The following is a 23,527-nucleotide window of genomic DNA, read 5'->3' as shown; positions in this document are numbered from 1 at the left end:
AGCAAGGAAGTTCTAAAGACTGGACCATGACTGGAATGTCATCATTGTAGACGTATTAAAAAACAGTGCATCTGAGACTCAAATTCACAAACGGACTGGCCGGACATCGACTGGCCGAAAAACAGCCATCTGGCTGAGCCCAGTACCGTGACGAAAATAAAATGATATGACTGACTGACTGAATGAATGAACACACTCATGTCACAGATGAAGGATTTATTATACAATGGGAATGAACGTAAGTCAAATGGAAGAAAGAAATGTAGACGACGGTCTCCCACAATCATATCAGCAGATCGAAGCTGAAGCACGTATGCCAGGCTCTGATGTGGGAGAGACGATTACACCTCTTAAACTTGACATCAAACCTGATCCCAAAGGTATGTCGTTATTCTATAACTGAACCTGCATACATATAACTATGACTCCACAGAATGTGTTAGTAAAACACACATCAAATATAACTTACTAAAGAAAATAAGCAAACTGAAAAAACAACAAAAATAAACACAGGCCAGGGGAACTATGAGTACAATATATACAAAAAGAGGGGGGGGGGGGTTGGATTAATGAGGAAGCTATCAGTTTAGTGCTGCTTGATATAACTCTACTATGTACATGACAAATTAGATCTGAATATTTACAATGTAAGAAGTGCGGACACAGGCACATTGAGATATCAGGGGAAAAAAAAAAGACATCCAGAGTTCTTGGAAAGAGTGTCCTTAGAGCTACTATCAGTGGATAGGATGGGTCAGTGATGAGGTTTCCTCCTCTGCTGAGAGGTCCTCTCTTACGAGGATTGTGGATACAGGGGGATGATCTTGGATGGGCGGAGGAGTGATTCCACTATGCTGCGATTTCGACGTCCCGCGCCTCCGCATTCCCGGCATTATTATTGTTCTCCTTTTGCGACACTTTTTGGTCCTTTGGCGCCGTTTCCTCCACCTGGGGTTGTGCGGGGGTTTCTGGCACAGGTTCTGGCGCAGGTTCTGGCGCGGGTTCTGATGCAGGGTCCGCCTTCGGCTCTGCCGCGGGTTTCGTTGCGGGTTCTGCTGGGGGTTCTGATGTCGCCTGTGCCGATGCAGCTTCTGACTCTTTCTCCGCCCCGTCCCCATCGGCCTGGGGGAGCGCTGCAGTCTCATCTGCAGGTTTCTCTGCCTCGTTACCACCATCACCACCCCCGCTTGGCAATGGGCTCTCCCGGACCTCGGCACTATTGCTGTTGTTCTCATTGGGTGACTGGGCTCTTCCAACGCTCTCTGCAGGGGATGGTGGCGCACTTTCCTCCTTGTTTGTTATGTTGGCTAGGCTTGGATTGCTCTTGCTGGTGACAGGGGTTCGCTTGCTGTAGAAACCGGACGGTTCATCATTCTGGAAGTAAAAGATAGCAACATCGTAAATTTATACTCTCTGAGAGTTGCGGGAATAGATGACTGAATTTAAAGCTTTATTCATAGGCTAAGTTGATGAGTTGGCTATTTGAAAATTCAGTCATGATAAAGTACATGAAGTAGTCACATGCATGTTAGTGTAAACATTAGCACCTGTAACATGGCTGATCAATTTCAAAGAAGACAAAAACTATTAAACTATGAATTTGGGTACTACATAACCTTGTTAAGCATGTGCCAAACAAAGTCTATACAGGTGAGGTTATCTATGAATAAGAAAGAATAATATTACACAGTGCAGTTCAACACCATCATTACAGTTGAATGGATTTTCAAGAACTAGAACATGCAATCATGAAACTATGGTGTAGTAGCTTGATAGTATCAACAGCATATTAAAAAAGTCAAATAATACCCATAATTTAGATTGGGAAGAATGTGTTTCTTTCTCCAAAATTTTTGGAAAAAAAAAATGTATTACTCAAAGAAACCAAAGAGCATTTAGGTGTGAAATTAACATCTACATACATCTTAAGGCACTCAACTGTGCAAGGCATAACAAAACTGAGGTACTATCAAAGTTCTATATCTGAACATTAGAATGCAAGTTTAAAACTGAACCAAATAAAGTGCAACTGCATTCAAATCTGAGGGATATCCATGCCAAAAAACTCTATGATCATGGAGGGGTACATCAAACATACACATGTACTTGCGAATAGCAGATTGCACAAAAGCATACTACAATGTATGACAAATAATCTTCAGCATTCGTGAACAACAGACACACACACACATACAAAAAAAAAAAAAAACCACATTCAAACACATGTGCAGATACAAACGTGCACAATCACTTTAAAAAAAAAAAAAAAAATCATTAAGTGTAATGTATAGGTGAAGCCACTTCAATGTTGGTGCTGTGACTCTGGTTAATGAAATTGCAAACTTCATTTTGTCTTGGTGTCGTGGCGACTGTCCATTCACCCTCAGAACAAACTTTGTTGACCAACAGCCATCCGAGCCACCAAATGGCCTGTGCGATCCGATGATGGCCGGCTTTCTAATTCTTTCACAGGCAAACCAGTAGGCGACACATACCACTTACGAAGCACGTCAAACACAAGGCGAAGAAAAGAGCACTGCTGCTAGCTCATGAAATGACTTCGCTCGTAACAAAAACTCTGGCTCCGTCGAACAAAACAAGTAACAACACTGAGATTAGTCATCAAATCTTGATGTTAGGTAATTCAACTCTAATATCTTTTTTCTTTTTATTAAACAAAAAAAAAAAATCAACTCTAATACTACAAACAAGAAAAACCTACATGTATGTGCTCCTTCTGTACATTTAGGTGTTAGTTAGTATCACTGCATGAATATATTCAGAGAAACGGGTTTGTTAACAAGAAACGATCATGGCACACGGTACTGTCACACTCTTCTCTCACCTATATTATCTGTCAAGAAAGTATTGGGCTATTGGGAAGCAAGGGGGTAAGGACAAACATGAGAATGTCAACCTCACATGAATATTGCAACATGGGAAACAAAGTCAGATGTAAACGAAGGCATTCCAATACTTGCTACTGATAGTGAACATGGGATGGTGCTAAACATGTACTTTCCTTTCACAAGTGTAAACGACCCTAATCATAAGCTGACCACATTTGGGATGCTGATGAGAAAAGAATTTTTTAAAGTGATTTGCCTCGGCTATAATTTCCTTTTCGAAAATAGTATTGTTCTTCCCTGACATCTGCTCGTTGGCAATGACAAAGAAAAGCCGTACAAAGAGGGAGTGAATATCATTATTCCTCTACTTTAAATATTTTATCATGTATATTAATTGCAAATCCAATAGAAACAAAGTATGCTATGAAAAGCTTTAATGCCAGTTATTTCTGCCTAGAATAAACATATATGTGACAGCTTCTTTGATAAACTTCCAGTTTAAGAATCAAGACAACTATTAAGAAAAGGACAGGACATCTGGAAAACAAAAGTAATACATTATGAGTAGTTAGCTGAAATCTTGTTTTGGTAAAATGATTTAATTTACTGCCACAAATGTCTTTTCAGGTATGATCTTTGTAAGAGTGTATGCAATAAACATGAGTTACATGATACTAAATTGATCTTTATCAGAAATCAGAAATACTGAGAAGAAAATAACAATCTCCAATCCCCATATCAAGAGAGTAAGAAAGTGATGCAGACATCAACATGAGTTTACAAAGTTCCCTGGAAATTGTGTGCTCCCACTGTACATACCACTCTATTAAATATATGACAGCTGAAGTGTAAAATAGAATTCTAAATATTTCCTATTTAATAGAATAAGCAGTACTTCTGTATGAAGTTGTATCAAAGAGTATGTGCATGTCCACTGTTGATTTCTTGACTAATTAATCTACTCATGCAATAGCTAAAAATGAGATCACAATGAGAAAGGGGGAAAATGGTACTAGGTGTTAGAGGGGGTCACAGATTACAAATTTTCTTTTCTGTGTTTGCATTTAAGGAGTTTAGAGATGTATTTGTGGTTAGCAATTTCTTTATTTCTCAAATTCCTTGCTGGATCAATTCATGCTATGAACTATAAAAAGGATGAATGAACTAACTAAACATACTGAAGTGCAAACCATGCGGTTACAGGCATGCTGCTTGGGGAAGTAGAATGCAAACGATGTAAAATTATACCTCAACCACGAATGGGGAGAATTTCTATTGCACTTGTTGAGTTCACCCTGCGTTTAAGGCTGTTTCACCTGGACATTGGGGAGGTAAGCACAGCAAAACACTATGGCAAGAATGTTCTAGAACAAATTCTGTGGTCTCCAGGGTTGCTTTTCATGTGAGGGTTTCTGTATGTGTGTCTGCCTACATGCGTCTGGGTGGACATGTGTGTGTTTGTGTGTTTGTTTGCCTGTATGTTTGTGTGATACCATTGAGAACAGTTCCCTGAACAATACTAGTGTAGAGAATATTCTGAAACATTTTAACGTCTCTCAAATGGATATCTTATTTTTGTTTACACTTTGTGTGCTTTTGCCTATATAATCTTTTAGTACGTTTGTTGTGTTCAAAGACACAACCAAATTGCCTAATGTAACTCTGAACATGTTTCAAATCCATCCTTTACTGCAAGCAATAATGATCCTCATGTTCTTGAAATAGTTATCCCCAACCTTAAATCTATGTCTCTACAATTCTTCCAATGATCAACAATATTTTGTAGGATATGCTTGAAACAGAGGTATAAATTGTCTATTTATCAGAGTGTTTGGAATGTCGATCATGACTTTGTAATCCTTTTGTTGCTGTTGTATAGGTTATGCATGTCTGTTTTTTCAAAGTGTCTTTGTGCGAATAGTGTCGGCCAAAGGATAGAGATCAGCCGACGTGCAACCCTCCCAACACAAAATATGCAACATACGATGGAGTGAGATGAGGACTGACCACTTCAAATTCTTTTTAACGGACTTTTATGGGTGGGTGCTCTGATGAGGTCACCAATGGAAAGCAAGAATTTTTGTTTGTTTGAACTACAGGGGACAAGGAGGAAGACAGTGATTAGTGGACCGAGGGGCTCCCATCACGACAATGTGAACCCTCTATCGCTACTCGATTGCACTCACTTGCTCCTCCTCCCCATCCTCTCTCCCCGGCGACTGGCTAGCCTCTGGTGCCCCGCCCTCAACGCCCTCAACGCCCTCAACACCACTGCCACCACGGCTGACGCCAGCCAAGGCATCACCATTCACAACATCATCAACACCACTGTCATTACTATCACCCAAGCCATCATTCCCTCCAGGAAGGGCATCTTCACCCTCTCCTCCATCAGCCGTTGCTGGAGGAATCTCTTCTGCCACTTTAGGGGCATCATCTTGACCATCACCAAGATTATCATCATTATCAACTGCCGAAGGAGCATCATCCCTTTGAGGAAGGGCATCTTCCACACCGCCTGCTCCATCAGCAGTTGCTGGAGGAATTTCTTCTGCCACCTCAGGGGCATTGGCTTGAACATCATCAAGATTGCCATCATTATCAACTGCGGAAGGAGCATCATCCCTTTGAGGAAGGGCATCTTCATCACCGCCTCCGTCACCAGCGGTTGCTGGAGGAATCTCTTCTGCCACCTCAGGGGCATTAGTCTGACCATCACCAAGATTATCATTATTGTCAACTGCGGAAGGAGCATCATCCCTTTGAGGAAGGGCATCTTCATCCCCGCCTCCGTCAACAGGGGTTGCTGGAGGAATCTCTTCTGCCACCTCAGGGGCATTGTCTTGACCATCACCAAGATTGTCATCATTATCAACTCCCAAAGGAGCATCATCCCTTTGAGGAAGGGCATCTTCACCACCACCTCTTTCATTAGGGGTTGCTGGAGGAATCTCTTCTGGTACCTCAGGGGCATTATTTTGCTCATCACCAAGAGTACCAGCATTATCAACAGCAGAAAGAGCATCATCCCTTTCAGGAAGGGCATCCTCATCACCACCTCTTCCATCGGCAGTTGCTGGAGGAATCTCCTCTGCCACCTCAGGGGCATCGTCTTGGCCATCACCAAGATTACCATTGGAAAGAGCACCATCCCTTTCAGGAAGAGCAGCTTCTTCAGCATCTTCACGGTCAGCGGATGCTGGAGGAATCTCTTCTGATACCTCAGGGGCATTGTCTTGATCATCACCAAGATTACCATCATTATCAACTGCTGAAGAAGCATCAATCCTTTCAGGAAGAGCAGCTTCACCTGCACCTTCTTCATCAGTGGTTGCAAGAGGAATCTCCTCTGCCACCTCTGCAGGATTGCCTTGATCATCATCAGGATCCCCATCATTATTGACAGCAGAGAGAGCAGCAACAAGATCTTCAGAAAGTTCAACGGGACTACGCTGAACAAGTGGAGCATCAGCAGGAAGTGCTTCTTCCTGAATTTCACTACTAGCATCACCTGGGTTTCCTGCTGGAGGACTCTGCCGTGATTCTGGAAGCACACCATCATCATCAGGATTTGTGGGAGGTGCTTCCTGAACCTCATCACCAGCACTGCCACCGATGTCATTAACACCACTCTGTGGATGAGATGGAGGAATTTCTTGTGGCACTTCAGAATCAACAACATTGCTAGGGTTATCCTCCAAGTTTTCTACTGGTGGAGGGTGAATATCTTCTTCCACTTCAGCATCAACACCACCACCATCTGGTGCAACGTCTGCAAGTTGAGTTGGTATCAATTCCTCCTCCAACCTCACATCCCCACTGACAGCATCATCCTGGATGACATCAGCCAGTACAGAGGGTGCAAAATCTTCTGGTTGTTCAGTGACATCACGAATATTATCATCAGAAACAACATCACCAGCAGGGCTTGCTGGTGATTGTTCTGCTTCCACTACCTTAGCAACATCATCAGTACTGACTTCATGAGTATCATCATGACCATGATGATCTGGAGGAGGTAATTCCTCTGATATCTCCTCCTCAACTTCATCTCCGAGTCCATCATCAACATTATCAGCCAGAGGCAATGGCAAGTCTTCCTGGATCTCTTCAACACTATCATTGGGAGCAACATTGCTATTCTCAATATTTTCCAATGGGACAGCAGGCAATTCTTCCTGTACCTCATCAACACCATTGCGACCATCAACACCATTTTCATCATCGCCGGGCGGGGCAGTGGGGATGTCTTCAGGGACCACGCCATCATCACCACCAGCATCAGCACCACCATCATTGGCGACCTCCGGTGCAGCGGGAATCTCTTCCGGTACCTCGTCTCTCGTGTCTGCCTCGTATTGGTTGACTGCCTCCTGCTCCCGGTCTGGGCCAAGATCTTGAGGAGGTGCAGGAGCTTCCTGGAATGCCTCTTGTGGGATGGAGTCTTGATCTGCAATAAGCAAGAAGCCAAAATTAATTGATATTGAGATGGGTTGGGGTGTATACATCCTGGACTTTACGTGTTTCATTCACTTTAAAAATATCTGGTAAATATAGTGACACATTTGTCAAATGTTATTTGTTGTCATTTTGAACCTTTGCTTGACCAATGAAACCTTGAGGAGAGCCTCCACACATGAGTGCCTTGGCACTCTGTTGAGACCAATTTCACTTCTGTGGTACTTGTGATTGCTATACCACAAAAACAACATTTAGGCAGTAAGGCAAGAACAGTGCATGTCCCATCCACCCGCATTACTTAAGCCCTAGTAACATTTAATCGTGGTAACATCTGATCAAGAATTTATGGAGCATGCCTTTGAAAACCTCTGTAGGTGTCTGAGACACATTTGAAGTTATGGATAAATAAGCTGAAGTGTCATGAAAGATAACAGAAAGATAATAGCTTTTAAAATGTCAGAGAAAATAATGCTGGTAAAAAAAAAAAAACCACAAAAAGAAAACAAAAAAGCATACCAAAAAAAAAAATGAAAGTGCTACAGCTACACACAAGACACCCCAAGGGAGATGATATGTCATTTATACCAAAAGATTAACTGGTTTTGCTTTTGACGACAGGATGATCCTCAAGAGGGGTACAGCTGAAACATTCAAATGACAAAATTTGTGCTTATAAAAAAGGTCTGTCTCTAATGGTATAAAATCATCCATGTTGCACAGAGTACCCTAAATGAAAGTGATACATCATATTATACATTTAATGACGAGTATTGTTATTGGCCTAGCACAAGGTGAGTTGCTTTCAAGTTTCCGAAGTGCATGGCACACACGCTCAAGGCCACGATAACTATACCACTCAGCTACAATGTAATAACACGCTAAATGTAAAACCTGACCATGAATGAAATCAAGACCTTCAGATATAATTACAGGTGTTAAGTGCATCATTTTTTTTTTTTTTTTTTTTTTTTGCCGGGGGGGGGGGAGGATAATTTCTTTTGTCAATACACTCTGGTGTGCTGCTGATACATTAGTGCATTTATATGTCTACAAATATCATATGCAGGATGCAACTGCCCTGAAAGACACAATTCCAGATGGAACAAAAGGGAAATCAATCCTTTCATTGCCTCTCATACTACTCCCAAAATTTCATAGTGTCAGTCGGAGCGAGATACTTACTGGCAGTGGCCAGGTCTTCCTCGTCTTCGATCTCCTCGGCGGCGACCTGGTCGATGGGGAGGTCAACCATGGTCTCCCTCGTCTCCTGGACCTCGGTGGCGCCCTGGGTCTCGTCTCTCTCCTCCTTGGCTTTGAAAACACCGTTGGGGTCTTGGTTGGAGGAGGAAGAAACAAGAGTAATTCAAATGTTTTTAGGACATTCAGAGAAAGCATACTGTAAAAGTGGATATTTTCATGTGGGTAATTTTTCGCGCTCGGCCAGGTAAGATGAATGTTGCATGTATTTAATTCCACGGAATCGGGACATTGTCTACTGGAACGTATAGTACAAGTATGCAAAAATATTCACATGCTTTTATTTTCCCACTAGCTTCTGGTTGCAAAATGCGCAAAAATTTCCACACCGTGAAAATTTTCAGAAAATGGCTAATACAAGTTGTGGTGTGCCTGGAGTGCATGCGGGGATGCCGACTTTGTAAACAGCACTGCAGTATTCTCAGGGCTGAAAAGGCACATTTTTGTTTAAAAAACAGTGTTTTACCTTTCCTGCAATAAACATGTGTAGTAATACCATTTGGGAAAACAGTATTCTCCATCAAATCTGCAGTATTTTTGTCAAAAACAAAAGACAAAAAACAGTGTGAAATACTGTAAGAAACATAACAAAACAAGCAACAGTTGGCATCTCTATAAATGTATATCTTGTTAGCACAGAATGACCAAGAAATTTATTACACTGAATTCTCAGCTACAGCGTAAAAGAAAATTTATAAAAAGTCAAAACACAATAATTGGACAGACATGAAAGCAAGAGATTATGAAAGAATTGAAGAAAAATCCCATCAAATCAGACAAAAAAATTGATAAAGAAAATGACAGAACAGGAACTGAAGAAAATATGACAGTCCAAAACAGTAAACAAAACAAAAAAAAAAAAAAAACACACACACATACACAATGAGGGAGATTTACATGTAGTACGATTGCAACCAAGCCCCCGACCTTTTTGTTGTATCACTCACATCATTCAGCTTGCCCTCTCCCACTCTCAAATATAATTTTCCCCATTATCACCACCCTGTTGTGTGCCTGAACATCATGCAGTGCTCATTATTCTGCTTATTATCACAATATTATGATAAAAAATGAATTAGATGACACAGCCTGATAAGTGCATGATGAGGCGCACTGCTCCAATCATCCTTATCATCCAACTCTTGAGTGGCAATTACCAACCAGCTCGGCTGTTCTCCCGCACATCGCCCAGCCCCCAAAACATCATCAGCATCATACCAGTTGCCCTGACGACGCAATTACACCAGGACGCTGGGAAAGGGATGTCGCAGACACCACCGGGAGGAAATGGACAGACATCATTTACTATAATGACTTTGAGGGCATTTTCTCATTAATCTTCATGAGATTCTTTCGGAGCACTTTTGTTGCTTCAAAACATGCCGTACTCATGACTAAAATTGTATGATGAACAGCCCTGTAATGACAATGGTCACTACGTGCTGATGATATATACAAAATTGACAAGCGATAAGGGCACTTTCGCTTGCCGCTCAATGACCTCAATGGTGCCAGATGTTAGACACGGAATCAACTGGGCTCTCAAAGAAGTCTTTCTTCTAGAAAACTTCCTTCACACCAACTGCTTGTTCTAACTCTTAGTCCTGACATTCAAAAGTGGCTAGTTGTAACTAACAACAAATCGTAACATACAAGCTTTTTAGGCAGAGATTTGTAGGGATTGATTTCATTATTGACAAGGGTCTGGGCTCAAGCTGTCATTTTTCTTGATTGCATTCCTGTATGTCGGGTCTCCCCATTTTTTTTTCTTTTTTTCTTTCACCAAAGATGTTGCAGTTGTTTTTCATGGATGCCTCCCAGCTTATCAGTTTTTCCCTCTTGTTCATCATCTCATGATCAACCCCCTCTCATCAACCTCGTCTATTTTACCCAACAGTTTGGATCACTAGGTGGGAATCACTGGGCAAGAAGACCAAGATTATTTCTCCTCCTCCTCTTCCTCCTTACAGCAGGGTTCATACTCTTTCTCATAAATTGAATTCCATGACTTTTCATGACCTTTCTAGCCAGAATGCCATAACCTTTCCAAGACTTTTATACATTTTTTTTTTCGCACATTAGACTGAAAATTTGATATCAAATCAAAGCGAAGCAAAGGGAATACATACACATCTTACACAGACAACAGATAAGCTTCTATAATTTTGCAATTCCATGACATTCCATGGCCTTTTGATGGAAATATCAGTTTTACATGACTTTCAAGGCCTGGAAAAAGACTAGGTCAAATTCCATGACTTTCCAGGTTTTCCATGACCTGTATGAACCCTGTACAGAGACTTCAACCCAAAGCATCTTTTAAATTGGCGATTCTCCCACTTGGACTACCTAGCAAATGGAAGACTCTGATTGTGCAAACATGGGCACAATATTATGTGTGCGGAGCATACATCACGAGCATGAAGCGCAACATCCTTTGCGGCCAGGGACCATGGCCCGCTGAAGGGCCCTTGGAAGCTTTAGGGTTGTAGATGCTCTCTAGTGCTCTCTCAGCCTTTTATTTGCAAACGCATATGACAAAAGTAATGTTGGCGGGAAAATGCTAATTCTTCATCATGTTGAGGAAGAAAATACATCTTAAATGGGAGACATATACACGTAGAGCTAGAGTGGGAGAAATGTGGTGTCACAACATTTACTCCCGCCACAATTGCTCCGGTCTTATTTTCTCCAAGGATTTAGGGTTGGGGTTAGAGTTGTGATAGGGTTTTAGGTTTAGTTCGATGTGAGGATTTGGGTTAGGGTTATGTTTTTAGGTAGAATTTATGTTTTGGCTTAGCGTGAAGATATTTCATGGGCACAACTGTCGCAGGAGCAAATGTCATGGAACTGAAAAATTCAAGGTAAAGTGGGAGATTTTGAGACCTGAAAGCGGGAGAGTCGGTGTCTCGGCCTTACCGTCAGAGAAGTCGAGGCTGTCCTTGTGCTCCTTCTCCCGGCTCCGCTTCACCATCATGGGCTTGGAGTGGAAGACCTCCTCCGCCTCCCTCTGCTCCGGCGTCTTCTCCGACTTCTTCTTCTTGGGCGGCTTCGGGGCCATCGCCGGGGGCTTCGGTGTCTCCTTGGAGTCAGGCTTACTGGTCTTGGGCGATTCCGCCTCCTGATCTGGTTTCTGCGAGAGACAGAGATGTGAAAGAGGTTATGGATATGATGAATAATACAATATGATACTGCAAAAGCAGAAATATTTTGCCAGTAATTTTTGCACTCAGCTGGGTAGGATGAATTTCACATGGTTTCAATTTCGCAGATGGTCACAACAACTAGGCGAGCACTTAAAACAGCTCCCGCTACCTAGCAGTCAGGGGTCTGGTAGGTACAATAACCGCTCCGCATTGCGACAGGGAATTCACTCACACTAGAGGACCAGCGAACATGAAGGAAAACTGCAAATTACATAATAGAAATAGGCACACTGTCACAATATGCTTACCTTGCATTCAAAGATATAAAATGATTTTAAATAAAACAAGCAAACCTTCATGCGTTTTTATCTTATGCACTTGTACTGTTTAAGAGACAGTCACTTACTGGTCGAGGTGGTTTCGGCTTTAGGGGTGGCCTTGTTATCCTCCTTTTCATTGTTGGTCTGTGAAGAGCAAAAGTTGCATCAACAAAAAAGTAAATTAGTGCTTTTGCAAAGCTGTAAATATACGTAATATGCACAGAAGATGAACCTTATTTATATGTACTAATCAAGAATGATATTAATCATAATAATGATGACAGACGAAATCCTCTCCTTGCTTCATTATGGTTTGTTACTAAAATCTGGAAATATTAATTAGTCAAAGCATAAAGAAAAAAGAATGCCTTCCTAAATGTTGTAATATTTCAATACATCTCCCCTCTTCTAGCATCTGCAATTACTAGAGAAAAAGAATATCCTGCTAGTTGAATAAGATCCTATTTCTGCCACAGCATAAGTACTTGGAACCTATCAAAATAGCCAATCATGCCTAAGTGACTGAGGAAATAGGTAAAGTGCTCTTCAATCCATTCTGTTCATCTTTTTAATCAGCCATTCAGTGGTTGTGGTAACAGTGTAACATCTGCCATGTTGTGTATCCTTTGCTGATCAAATTGTTAAAGGAGCAAAAAAAAAAATTATTTAAGACAATCACAAGAACAATTATGACAACGATAATTTAGTATAGCTGAGGTCAGTCAATGTAAAGGCTCATGTGCAGATGCTTTTGTAAGTTGTTGGCTAATTTCATCAGCTAACTAGAAAAGCACTCTGAGAGCGCAGACCTCCGCCAAGTATGCAGCTCATTTCCACCATTGATCTTGTTCTTCCATAGAGATATCAGTGATTTCCACCTATACGTACTTATAGCATTGTGTGCTGAAAGTGGCCCGATTTCCCAATATAGAAGCCATTGTTACGTCATAACCCTCAGCTGCACGGCGCGCCTCGCCCTAGCAGAAACTAGAGCACGCACCTTAGTGCCAGCATGCAAACCTCAAATACACGCAGCCTGGACTCCCAAGTTCATTGACCCTACCTGCCAAAATATCAAAAATCCTTCATAAATTCCCCCAAAATTCTCGGATCACTACCAAAAGTTAATCGTTTGTTACTTGTGTCATTCTCAACCTTTCCTGCAAGTTTCATCCCAATCCGTTCGCTACTTTTTGAGTTATTTTGCACACGGACAAACGAACAAACGAATGAACGAATGAAGGAACAAACCAACGGTAACGAAAACATAACCTCCTCCCTTGGCGGAGGTAATAAACTGTTTCATCTCAACTTCCCATTTGTTAACAGTATGCAAAATTGGGGTAGGGGTGGAGAAGCATACTACATTTTATGTCATCTCCCAGATAGTAATTTGACTAATGGGATTTATAGTTAATGTACCGTGCATGAAACGTATTTCATACTGTAAGCCCATTCCCTCACTTCCCTAAATCCCACAGGGGGATAGAGAGGCATTCACTGCTAGTTATTTAGCTGTTGCTATAGCAACAGGAAAGCCCCTGTCAACAAAGGGCATCTCATCACAGGGTATCAAAAAAGGATAATGTCACAGCAATTGTTTTGTGAGGTCTCCTGGTTGTTGCTATTGTTGTATTTTTTTTTTCTCCTTATTTGACTGTTAGTATCTATTATAAAGTACAAACATTATACACACATACATGTATAAGTAATGCAGACAAATGTACCAGGTACTATCCGGTAGGCATTTGGAAGAGGCAAGGTTAACGTTATCCGAATTAATGCCAGAATAGTTTGCCAACAAACAACACTTTGAGCATGCAGCAGAGAAGACCTATACTGCCACTGCATCTAATCTGATCTGCTGCTGAAACCATGTTTTCTTGACCGGTTGCCTATTGCCAAATCTATTTTACAGCTTCAGCGTAAAGGACAGCGTGTTGATTACACTTTGATATAGAGAAGAAGTCTTTGAGAGTAAGAAGTAGAAATCCTACAAGTGACTGGAATAATCCTCGCTTGTGAATCCTCTCTCATCAATGAGAACATCCTACAGTATCCAAGCACCACACAATACATTTCTGCTGAAGCTATACTGCCTCTAGGTCTCTTCCTCCCTTATTCAACAGGCCAGCAGTGGGCTGCCATTTTGCTGCAGTGCTTTATCTCAGCACTCAATGAGTGCTGTGTATATTTTCAGGAGAGAAAACCGGACCCGTTTCTACGCGTTTTTCTCCGATATCTGCAGAAAACAAAATTTCCTTTAGGGAAATTAAGCTACACTTGGCCTTCCATCATCAACTACATCTTCACGAATACAGGACATACGGTAGAATGTACTTCCTTTAAAAAGCAAGGGAATAATATTCACTTGAGCATATAATTTCACTTACAAGTTAACGGAATATGTCCTTTTTTCAATTTCATTATAAAAACAATGCAACGTTGTGGAATTATCTTCATTTAAAGGAAAACGTTACAAATTTGCAACTTTTGAACAGATGGGCCAATTTTCCTCAAACTTCACTAACGTGTTCTTTAACTATTTCTGTTTTTGTTGCTGAATCCAAACATACACCTGAAGTAAATTCCCCTTTAACCCATTGAGGAGGAGTCCCAGGTATACTCGGGCAGGGGTCTATGGGGAATGCGCGTTGTAGCAAAATCAGTCCGTCCTTATCAGGTTAAAGGCCATTATTGTCTCTCAGAAATCCTGGTAATGGTGCTCACCTGATAGCCCTTGGAGAGATGATCTCCCCATCCTTGGGGTAGGGGACTTTCTTGAAGGCTTCGCGCCCACAGGCCACGTAGAACTGGTGGTCCTCAAACTCCTCCGGCCCCAGTAGCTGGCGGCCGTCCAGCGCGTGTAACCTGCAGGTGATGGAGAAGAAGCATATCAGTGTGTTGTTATACGTCGTTATAGTGGCAACATGGAGACAGAGGCATGTAGGAGAACTACACAGAGGGGAGGGAGGAATTTACACCTCCAACTGCGCACGACACCTGTTAGCCAGGCCATTGTCAGGGAAAATTCAATGTGTTGGTGCCTCTTCAATTGTACATCCTTTTGCATCAGTTTGTGCCTCAATACATCTTCCTGAATCAGTTTGATCCTTGGCCAAGCAGCTTTCACTAGGATAAAAATGAAAAATGAAAAAAAAAACAAACAAACAAACAAACAAACAAACACACAATTTGAAATAAGGTCCCAATGCAACTCCTTTTCTCATGAATGTGCGTGTGTGAGTTTGTCTGTCTGTCTGTCTGCAGAGACTCCAACTCTCCCGCTTTCGGCGGGAGAGATCTCACGCCGAAAGCCATTTTTTGTAAAATCTCCCATTCTCCCGCTCGAGATTTAATTTCTCCCGCCCTGGCTCTGTGTCTCCCGTTGGAAAGGATTTCTTAGTTATTGCCATCATTTTTGTTGAAAAATAAGCCTTAGATAGCACGAGAGAGCATCTAAAACCCTAGAGCTGGACCCCGGCCGCAAGGAACTTCCCGCTTCGGGCACATCAAGTTGGAGTCTCCCGTTTGCTAGGGGTTTCAGGCGGGAGAATCTCCAGATCAGAAGGTTCTTGGGGTTGGAGTCTCTGTGTCTGACCAAATGAAAAGTTCCCTTTTTCACCAAATGTTATCATATCAAATATAATCATTTTTGTTTTTATGACCTTACTAATAAAAAAGATGAATGATACAATATTCAACATGTATTTTTTTTTTTTTTGTTTCTAGAATGCTACCAAAAAAAGAAAGTGGTACCCAGGTTTTAATAGATCAAACTTCGTGACAGCATGTGCTGAAAACAAACAAAAAACTACAAAGGTAGAATTTTTTTTTTGTTTCTAGAATGCTACCAAAAAAAGAAAGAAAAAGAAAGTGGTACCCAGGTTTCAATAGATAAAACTTCATGACAGCATGTGCTGAAAACAAACAAAAAGCTACAAAGGTAGAATTTGTTCCGCTTCACAAGTTAAATTCCCATCCAGGTTCACTTTTTCCATTGTAATTCTCACTATTGTCGCTCCTGCTTTCAACACACCTCCAACTCTGGACTCAATCGCTATTCACTATGAAGGGCATTGCGCATTGTTGACTGTGCATGCTTCACTGCAGATACACATAATTTATAAAGTCATTTTAGAGTCTCTTTATGTACAGTCTTAGATTCGATGGCATAGCAACAATGATAATCAACTTAAAGGGGGGTGGTAAGAAATGCAACCTTTGAAGAACATGTTTCACTCGGATGCAGGAGCTATTCAGAAAACGGTGAAGAATGGTGGCATTTTTTTTTATTGTTTTTTTTTTTAATCCTGGTGTGAAAATTTACATTTCTGAAGGAGAGTGTGAGCTTTGAAATGGAGGGCGGGGGGGGTACATGTAATTGGGTTAGTTTAATTGAGACGCTAATTTTGACCTTCCCATCTCTCTTTAAAATAACCCTAATTGAATTACATCATGGGCGCACTACACCGTATGGTGTCAATTACCAGTCTAGCTACACACCTGCTGTTCCATCAATGCAAAGTTAGGCTGTCCAAACGATAAGCACTCTACGTAAACACCAATGTGATACGATTTTAAAAGCATTTAACCAAGTGTACCTCCTAGCCCTGTTTTCAAATGCTCAAGTGTGTAATTAGGGGCTAGGAAGAGCATTTTGCTTTGCCCATAACATCTCATTCATTCAAAACAACAATAATCATCATCATCATGGTAGAAAATAATGTTTGTTTGTTTTTTGCTCATTTGATTATACACTGAGTTGAGTTGATATATGTACCACATGTTACTGTAATACACTGGTACCCCTCTAGTACCATTTGTGAATGTACTTGTAAATACTGTATATAATTCGTTTGTTCGTTTGTTTTTGTGTAGGTCACCTACTGTTTGTTTTTACCTGAAAGTTTATGTATGCATTGTATTATTGTATGCAGGGCTTCCTTGAAAAGCAGGTCTGCTGGCTGTCAGCAGAACTGGACGGAATGTCCCTGTTAAAAGATGTTGTGAATAAATAAATAAATAAATACATCATCATCATCATCATCATCAAAAGACAGACCTGACTTTTCAATGTAAAAGTCACCTCATTGCAGGGATATTTTCCCTTTCTCAATACCCCTTTTTGATTTAACCATTTGAAACTGTTTAAAAACAGATGGTGTCTGGCGAGTTTGCATGCAGAAACTTTTGCATTTGTGAACTGGTCTCTGCTGGTATAAAATTTAGAGCCACAGGCTTGGAAACTAATCATCGATGATGATGGTAGCAGAAGCTGAAAAAATTGAATATCTACATGTACCACGTTGGATTGGCATGGAGTTACCGCAGACAACCATTTGAGTGAAGGTTCTCAATCTATAATGGCCTTGTTCTACGGTGAAGGAGTAACCTCTGTAATCTATTACATAAATAAAAGATGCCCTAATTGATAACTGATGAGCTAATAGTGAGCTACTGGCTCCTCTGTTTTAATACCGTTGTAAGTCCATTATCAATGTCAACATCTCACCAAAGTTGGTTTTAGACCCCAGCTCTTAACTGTCGTAACTCTGTGGGCAATAACATTTAAAATCAATTTGGATAAAAGCCTTCCACACCACCACTTCTGTACCCTGATAGTGGTGGGATATTGAATTCTGCTTCATCTGAAACTCTGCATAATTGATGTTTTCATGTCACAGTAAGAGAAAAACATTCAGGGAGTGATAGAGCCCTCAAAAAAGGGGCATTATTCAATACCAATTACTACCTACAGTACCATACTGGAATTCTATGAATGGTATGACAGTATAATCAGACTGAATTTCAAATCATAAAGCAAAACTAATAACATCTTGAGGAATTGAATGCTGACTGATCAGACTTCAAGAATAGTAGATGCTTGCAGGGAATAATTTTCCTGGTATCGCATCGCAATTTCCTATGCATTTTTACACCACTGCTATACAAACTAACTTTTGTGTAGCAGTTTTCTTCCATAGAAGTGTACAGGATGCCACTTGAAATATTGTTCATCAGCTGAAATTGCTAATCAAATATGAGTTGGAAAATTATTCCCTGTGCTTGTGATACACATAAGAAAAGAGGGGAGCTTGAATCTAACACTAGCGTAATATATGAAATTGTACACATCTGCACATCTATACTATATGCAGCCTTTCAAAACAGACTCACAAAATGTATAAAATGCAATTACTTGTTTAAGTATACAAATGTCAGATTGGTAAATGATGCAACATTTGAAACATCATAAGGAAGGGTTTAAACGATAATAGTTAAGATTGTTGTACAGAAGTAATGCAAGGTGTGATATCATTCGCACCAGATGCAGACAGTTGTGTATGTGGAGCACCATGTAGATTCTTTTTCTCACAATTGCCTATAATTAAATGCATAAAGACATCTCTACTCTTGCCCTGTCTTTGCATTCCTCCTTACAGCAACAACTGCAAGCACAGCATCTCAATGAATAAAGGAAGACTCGTTTCCATTCATCCCCACCTGCAACTTTCCGTTGCCAAGCAACGCAGACATCAAATTCCTTGCACCAACTCGATTCTCCTTAAAATTTGATTACGGGTATAGAACATCGTGAGCATTACTCGTCTACAACGTATAGGGTCCAAAAGTCAGAGCAATGGGAGAGCTGTTACAGATATTTTTGGTTGTTTTGTTGTTGTTGTTGTTGTTGTCTGAGGTTAACAATCAACCAGTAAACTGGGGTTTAGCATGCTGTCTTGAAAACAAAAACAAAAATAACTGTTAAACAGCATGAGCTTATTGGAAAAAGAACAAAGTGCACACATACAGTATGCACAAACAATGACTGAATTTGGTACTCATGTACTTACTTCCATACTGCTCCTGTGAGAATGTTGACCTTTCTTGTGACCTCGTTGAGTACGACATCGTAATTCTTCAGCATGAACTTTGTGAAGAGGATCTTGACTGCCGGGCTGTTGGCATCGCCGTTGCGAAAAACACTGCAAGGTAATAGGGCAATGAGGATAAAATACACTTTAATGTATCATTCATCATTAGAAACAAACAACTACCGGGTATTCACACTGATCAATAGAACTGTACGTCCTCTGGTTCTGGGCACGTTTCATGACAGTTTTGAGCCCTGACAAGTTGTCAGTCTCTGACAATTCCAGTAAAATCCTTGGTTTTGATTGACTGAACAGCTCTGGTCACTGACTGTTACCATGGAGATTGTCAGAGATTGACAATTTGTTAGGGAGCTGACAACTTTCATGAAACGGTGCCCAGATGCCTCTTTACTGTGGCTGCCCTACTTTGGCAAAAGGAAGCAAGTGACATACCATCCAAATTTGAGTTATTGATGTTTTCATAATTCACATAATGAGCTCTTCTTCCAGGCCAAATTTCATGCAGAAACACTCATCCTACCAGGAGATATGTTAGATAAGACATCATGATAGTCCATTGACATCAGTGTAAATGACAGACACATTTTGCTCTTTTACGAGAAATGTCACTTTTGTCACTTGCTCCCTTTTGCCAAAGTAGGGCAGTATAATGGTAGCACCCACCACAGAAGCAGATTTAGACTGCCAAGTGATATTTCAAACTGAATTCGATTTGATAAAAAATATCAAGCAGAAAGAAACAAATTATCATCAGAGTATTAAAGGGAGCAAACAAGATATTTTAAGAAATAGACTTTGATAGAGTCTGACCATCAGACAAACAAAAAGACATGCTCTGATAAACAGAAAGGGAAAGTGTCATCAAAATTGGAAAAAAAAAATGAGAAAGTTAAGGTACATGTACCTTTAAAGTTCTACATGTCTTCGCTGAATAGGCTAAACTCTGAAAGAGTGATGATGTCATCATCTCACACCTCTCTATCCAATGGGAGACCAATTCAGTGATGATATCATCAATGATTCCGATTTGAATTTAGTGGTTATCTCTGAATTGCTGAATGTATGGGAACCTTTGTAAAAACGACATAACTTCTTATTCCAGGTCTAATTTTGATGATGCCGGTATAATTCTGTACATATTCAATAACTGATTTTACTTCTAGAGTTATTTCAGCACACTTAACCCATTCCGTACCTGGTGGCCTACATATCAAGTCTATGGGTATTTTAGAATTCAGCATAGAATGGGTTAAAATAGGAGCAAAGAAAGTTTGAAGACAAAAGTTTGGTCACACTTACTAGATGACTTTGCTGCCGACAGATATCGCCGCCCGCCGACATCTTGCCGATACCTTGAGCCTGCTGTGCTTCACAGGTTGGATGGGTGGAAGCTGAGGAAGAAACGAAATCACACAATTGAGGAACGAAAAAACAGAGAAAGATATAGAATAACACATATCTTAACAAATAGGTATGTGTGTATATTCATTGCACCGAAATATATGTTGTCAAAAATTATGATGATATATGAAGTACATGTGAACCACACTCACTGTTCATCAGTGAAGAACTGATGCGAAAGAGAAAAGGGGGAAAAGAAATGGTCATTGCACTTGTGCTCTGAAATTGACACAGCCTTCTTGTAAACATGCCTCAAATTTGATTCATGAAAATCAAATATGAAATGCCACCATTATGGAATTCTCTGAAAACAGACACTTCGTATACACCTGGAGGGTAGCTGAAAGGCACTAAGGCATATTAAAGAAATAAAAACAAATAAAACCACACTGATGCAATACTGTAGCTTCATTCTTCAAAACTGAAATGAATCAGTATTGATTTAGAGTCTGATAATTTCATGCAAGATCAGTGCTGCAGTAAGTTTGTACTATACAATCTGGAAACATCCTCCAAAGACATCTCCCTCACTAAAATTTCTGTTTATACCGCAAACGGCAGCACTGAACATCAAGACACATTTATCGCAAGCTGAGCATGCTACATTAAGCTTGATGAAGTTATCACGTTATTCCAAAGATACCTTCAGTAAGTCCACATCCATGGCCACTGAAGCATTAAATACAACTCTGAAAGTATCTCCCAGAACAAGATTTCCTCAAAAGCTCCGTTGAGATGACACCTACGGCGAGATGCGACTCGCTACATTGAGCAGATTCTGCATCGAGCAGATTGCCGATGAAGAGCCCGAAAGCACGGGACATCAACGCAGTCAAGTGCAAATCTGAGAAATGACCGCCACGCTGAGAGATGGAGGGTGGACATAAATCTCTTTTGTGCCAAGGCCATCCACTCTCCTCTGTGCGCATGAAGCTGCCTAGCAGTCACTTCTCTGCCCTAATGAGAGCTAAGTACTCGGCCGATTTTTCTCTCATTTTTTCTATCCGACTCTTCTCTCTCATCCAACGGCAATTAGAGCACCACTAGAAAGTTTATCACACCCGCACGACACCAACGATAAATTGCCAATTATATCCCTCCCCGGTTCTCCTGGTTAGCCGTGAGAGGTTCATTATAAACTTCCCATCTATTCCATTTCCTCCGGGACTTGGCAAAAGACAGATGGTACTGAAAGTTGATGTTTCCCAGTTGTACGAACGGACAAGTGGGTGGGGAAGGGGTGAGGGTGGGTGGGGAAGGGGTGAGGGTGGGGGGTGGGGAAGGGGTGAGGGTGGGGTGGGGAGAAACTGGGATAGCGTAGAAAGGGGGAGGGGGAAGGATTAGAAAGAGCAAGTTGACACTACCTGAGTATCTGTCACATTGAAGGTATTGACATAGAGACACTATTAATAGCTAGAGAGCACTTGGGGCGTCTCTGTTCATACAGAAAATCACCTGCCGTCAAATGGACGATGATAATAGCAAATATGAATAGCTGCCCGAACTGGGGTGTAAATCAAAGAGGTGAGCTGCTCATTTGTGCCTCTTGCTGACTGGAGCACAAGAGCGTTTTACAGAATGGCTACTGCATGAGAGCTGACAGCAGATACAAAAAAAAAAGAGAGAGAAAAGTAAGAAAATTCTCTATTCATCTCCCGCAAAACTGAAGAATGGATGCTCTAAACTTCCCACCTGCTTCACGATTCCTTTATATACACTTTGCTGTGGCACTCCGGCTTGTTTATTATCATCGCCATGGCGACAGGTTCGACACCCCATTGTTTGGCAAGTCAGGGCCGGCGTACACAGAGTGCAATCTAATGCCCGACTCCGAATCTTGATATCGACAGCCCGCCTCCCGACTTACAATTCAAGGGAGCATCACCGTCATTACATGAACTAAAGACTTTCGATATAATTATCTCCTCGAGAACATTTGATTAAAGAGATGGTGTAGTATTGGTTGAGGTGAAAATTCAGCTTTTAAGTTTTTGCGAGACACTACATGTAAGAAACGAATTTATGAAATTTTTAAAAGCATACAATTCTAAAAGAAATTCAATGTTTACTTGATGAGAATTGGTTTTGAATTAAATTGCTGAGATATCAAAAAAAAACAAAACAAAGTAAAACAAAGCAATCCTAATAAGGGGTGGGTCCCAATTTTTATTAGGACCTCTTGGTTTTGGATACAGTGTATCTCAGCCATTTCAAAACAAACTTTCATTAAATAAACCTTGAATTCCTCTTAGAATTATATGCTCTTTCATATTTCATAAGAGTTTTGTCATTATCTAAAAAAAAAGATATATAAAAAATCATTGGAAACCTCAAACCCCATCTCAACCAAAACTGTTCAGACTTGAAGGGCAAAGTTCATGTATGCACAATTCAATTCAATTCAACTCATTTTCTCAGCATAGAATTCAAGATACAGATGACATGATTTGTCACAGATTAATTTCAATCTAGATGATATCTTCCATGGATCTTTGCCACACTGCTGATTTTATGGGTCAAGTCGGAATTAATTCTACTTGTAATGTACATGTATGTTGCACAACAGATGGAGGATGGCAATTAATCCTCTAGAATCCAGTGCACTGCTGATTGGCCACTCATGTTGTTTCCAAAGCAGCATCTACAAACTAAACTCAATCTATGCAGACATATTATTTGCATCGATCATCCAGTGTTTCATAAATGCACATCTGTATCATCATTAATTTATTTTAAGATACAGTAAAAGTGGAAATTTTCGCGCATTTCGCGCAACCAGAGACTAGCGCGAAAATTAAAGCACGCGAATATTTTTGCTTGCCATATGTTCCTGTACTTGATGTCTTGATTCCGCGGAATTAAAAACACGTGAAACTCTTCTTACCCGGCCAAGCGTGACAAATTAGTTGTGCGAAAATATCCACTTTTACAGTACCATTTTCCCATTTCTATGGTTTTCTCTTTTCTTTCAGTCTTACAATTCCCTAATATTGCCCTTTTAACCTCCTACAGGTGTACTGTGCAAAGCTATTATCTACAAACAAAGTCTGATTTTCTTGTAGTAAATGCAAGAGAAGTTGAGAATTTTGTAAACATTTCAGATTCTAGAAATCACATTCTGCGGTTTACTCTCGTGTTTTTGCACAATTTTTTTTTGACTATTCATTACCTCCACCAAGGAGGTTATGTTTCTG

At 40.7% G+C, this 23,527-nt stretch overlaps 1 protein-coding gene across 2 annotated transcripts in view; it reads right to left on the bottom strand.

Annotated features, from left to right (window-relative positions):
* Nucleotides 1–201: 201 nt before the first annotated feature.
* LOC140239516 (doublecortin domain-containing protein 2-like) overlaps nucleotides 202–23,527 on the bottom strand; it is a 36,743-nt gene continuing 13,417 nt past the window's right edge. The window contains exons 3-10 of one of the 2 annotated variants that reach the window (XM_072319347.1): nucleotides 20,232–20,323; nucleotides 18,891–19,022; nucleotides 14,764–14,904; nucleotides 12,120–12,177; nucleotides 11,487–11,700; nucleotides 8,493–8,642; nucleotides 7,034–7,299; nucleotides 202–1,374 (exon numbers count right to left, since the gene is read on the bottom strand). In XM_072319347.1, coding sequence (XP_072175448.1) covers nucleotides 850–1,374; nucleotides 7,034–7,299; nucleotides 8,493–8,642; nucleotides 11,487–11,700; nucleotides 12,120–12,177; nucleotides 14,764–14,904; nucleotides 18,891–19,022; nucleotides 20,232–20,323 — 1,578 coding nt within the window. In that variant the 3' untranslated portion in view covers nucleotides 202–849. The remainder of the gene's footprint in view (nucleotides 1,375–7,033; nucleotides 7,300–8,492; nucleotides 8,643–11,486; nucleotides 11,701–12,119; nucleotides 12,178–14,763; nucleotides 14,905–18,890; nucleotides 19,023–20,231; nucleotides 20,324–23,527) is intronic. The other variant, XM_072319348.1, reaches the window with a different exon arrangement.

This window comes from Diadema setosum, chromosome 16 (genome assembly GCF_964275005.1).
Source record: "Diadema setosum chromosome 16, eeDiaSeto1, whole genome shotgun sequence".
NCBI classification, from domain to species: domain Eukaryota; kingdom Metazoa; phylum Echinodermata; class Echinoidea; order Diadematoida; family Diadematidae; genus Diadema; species Diadema setosum.
This window is presented reverse-complemented; position numbering and strand designations above follow the sequence as displayed.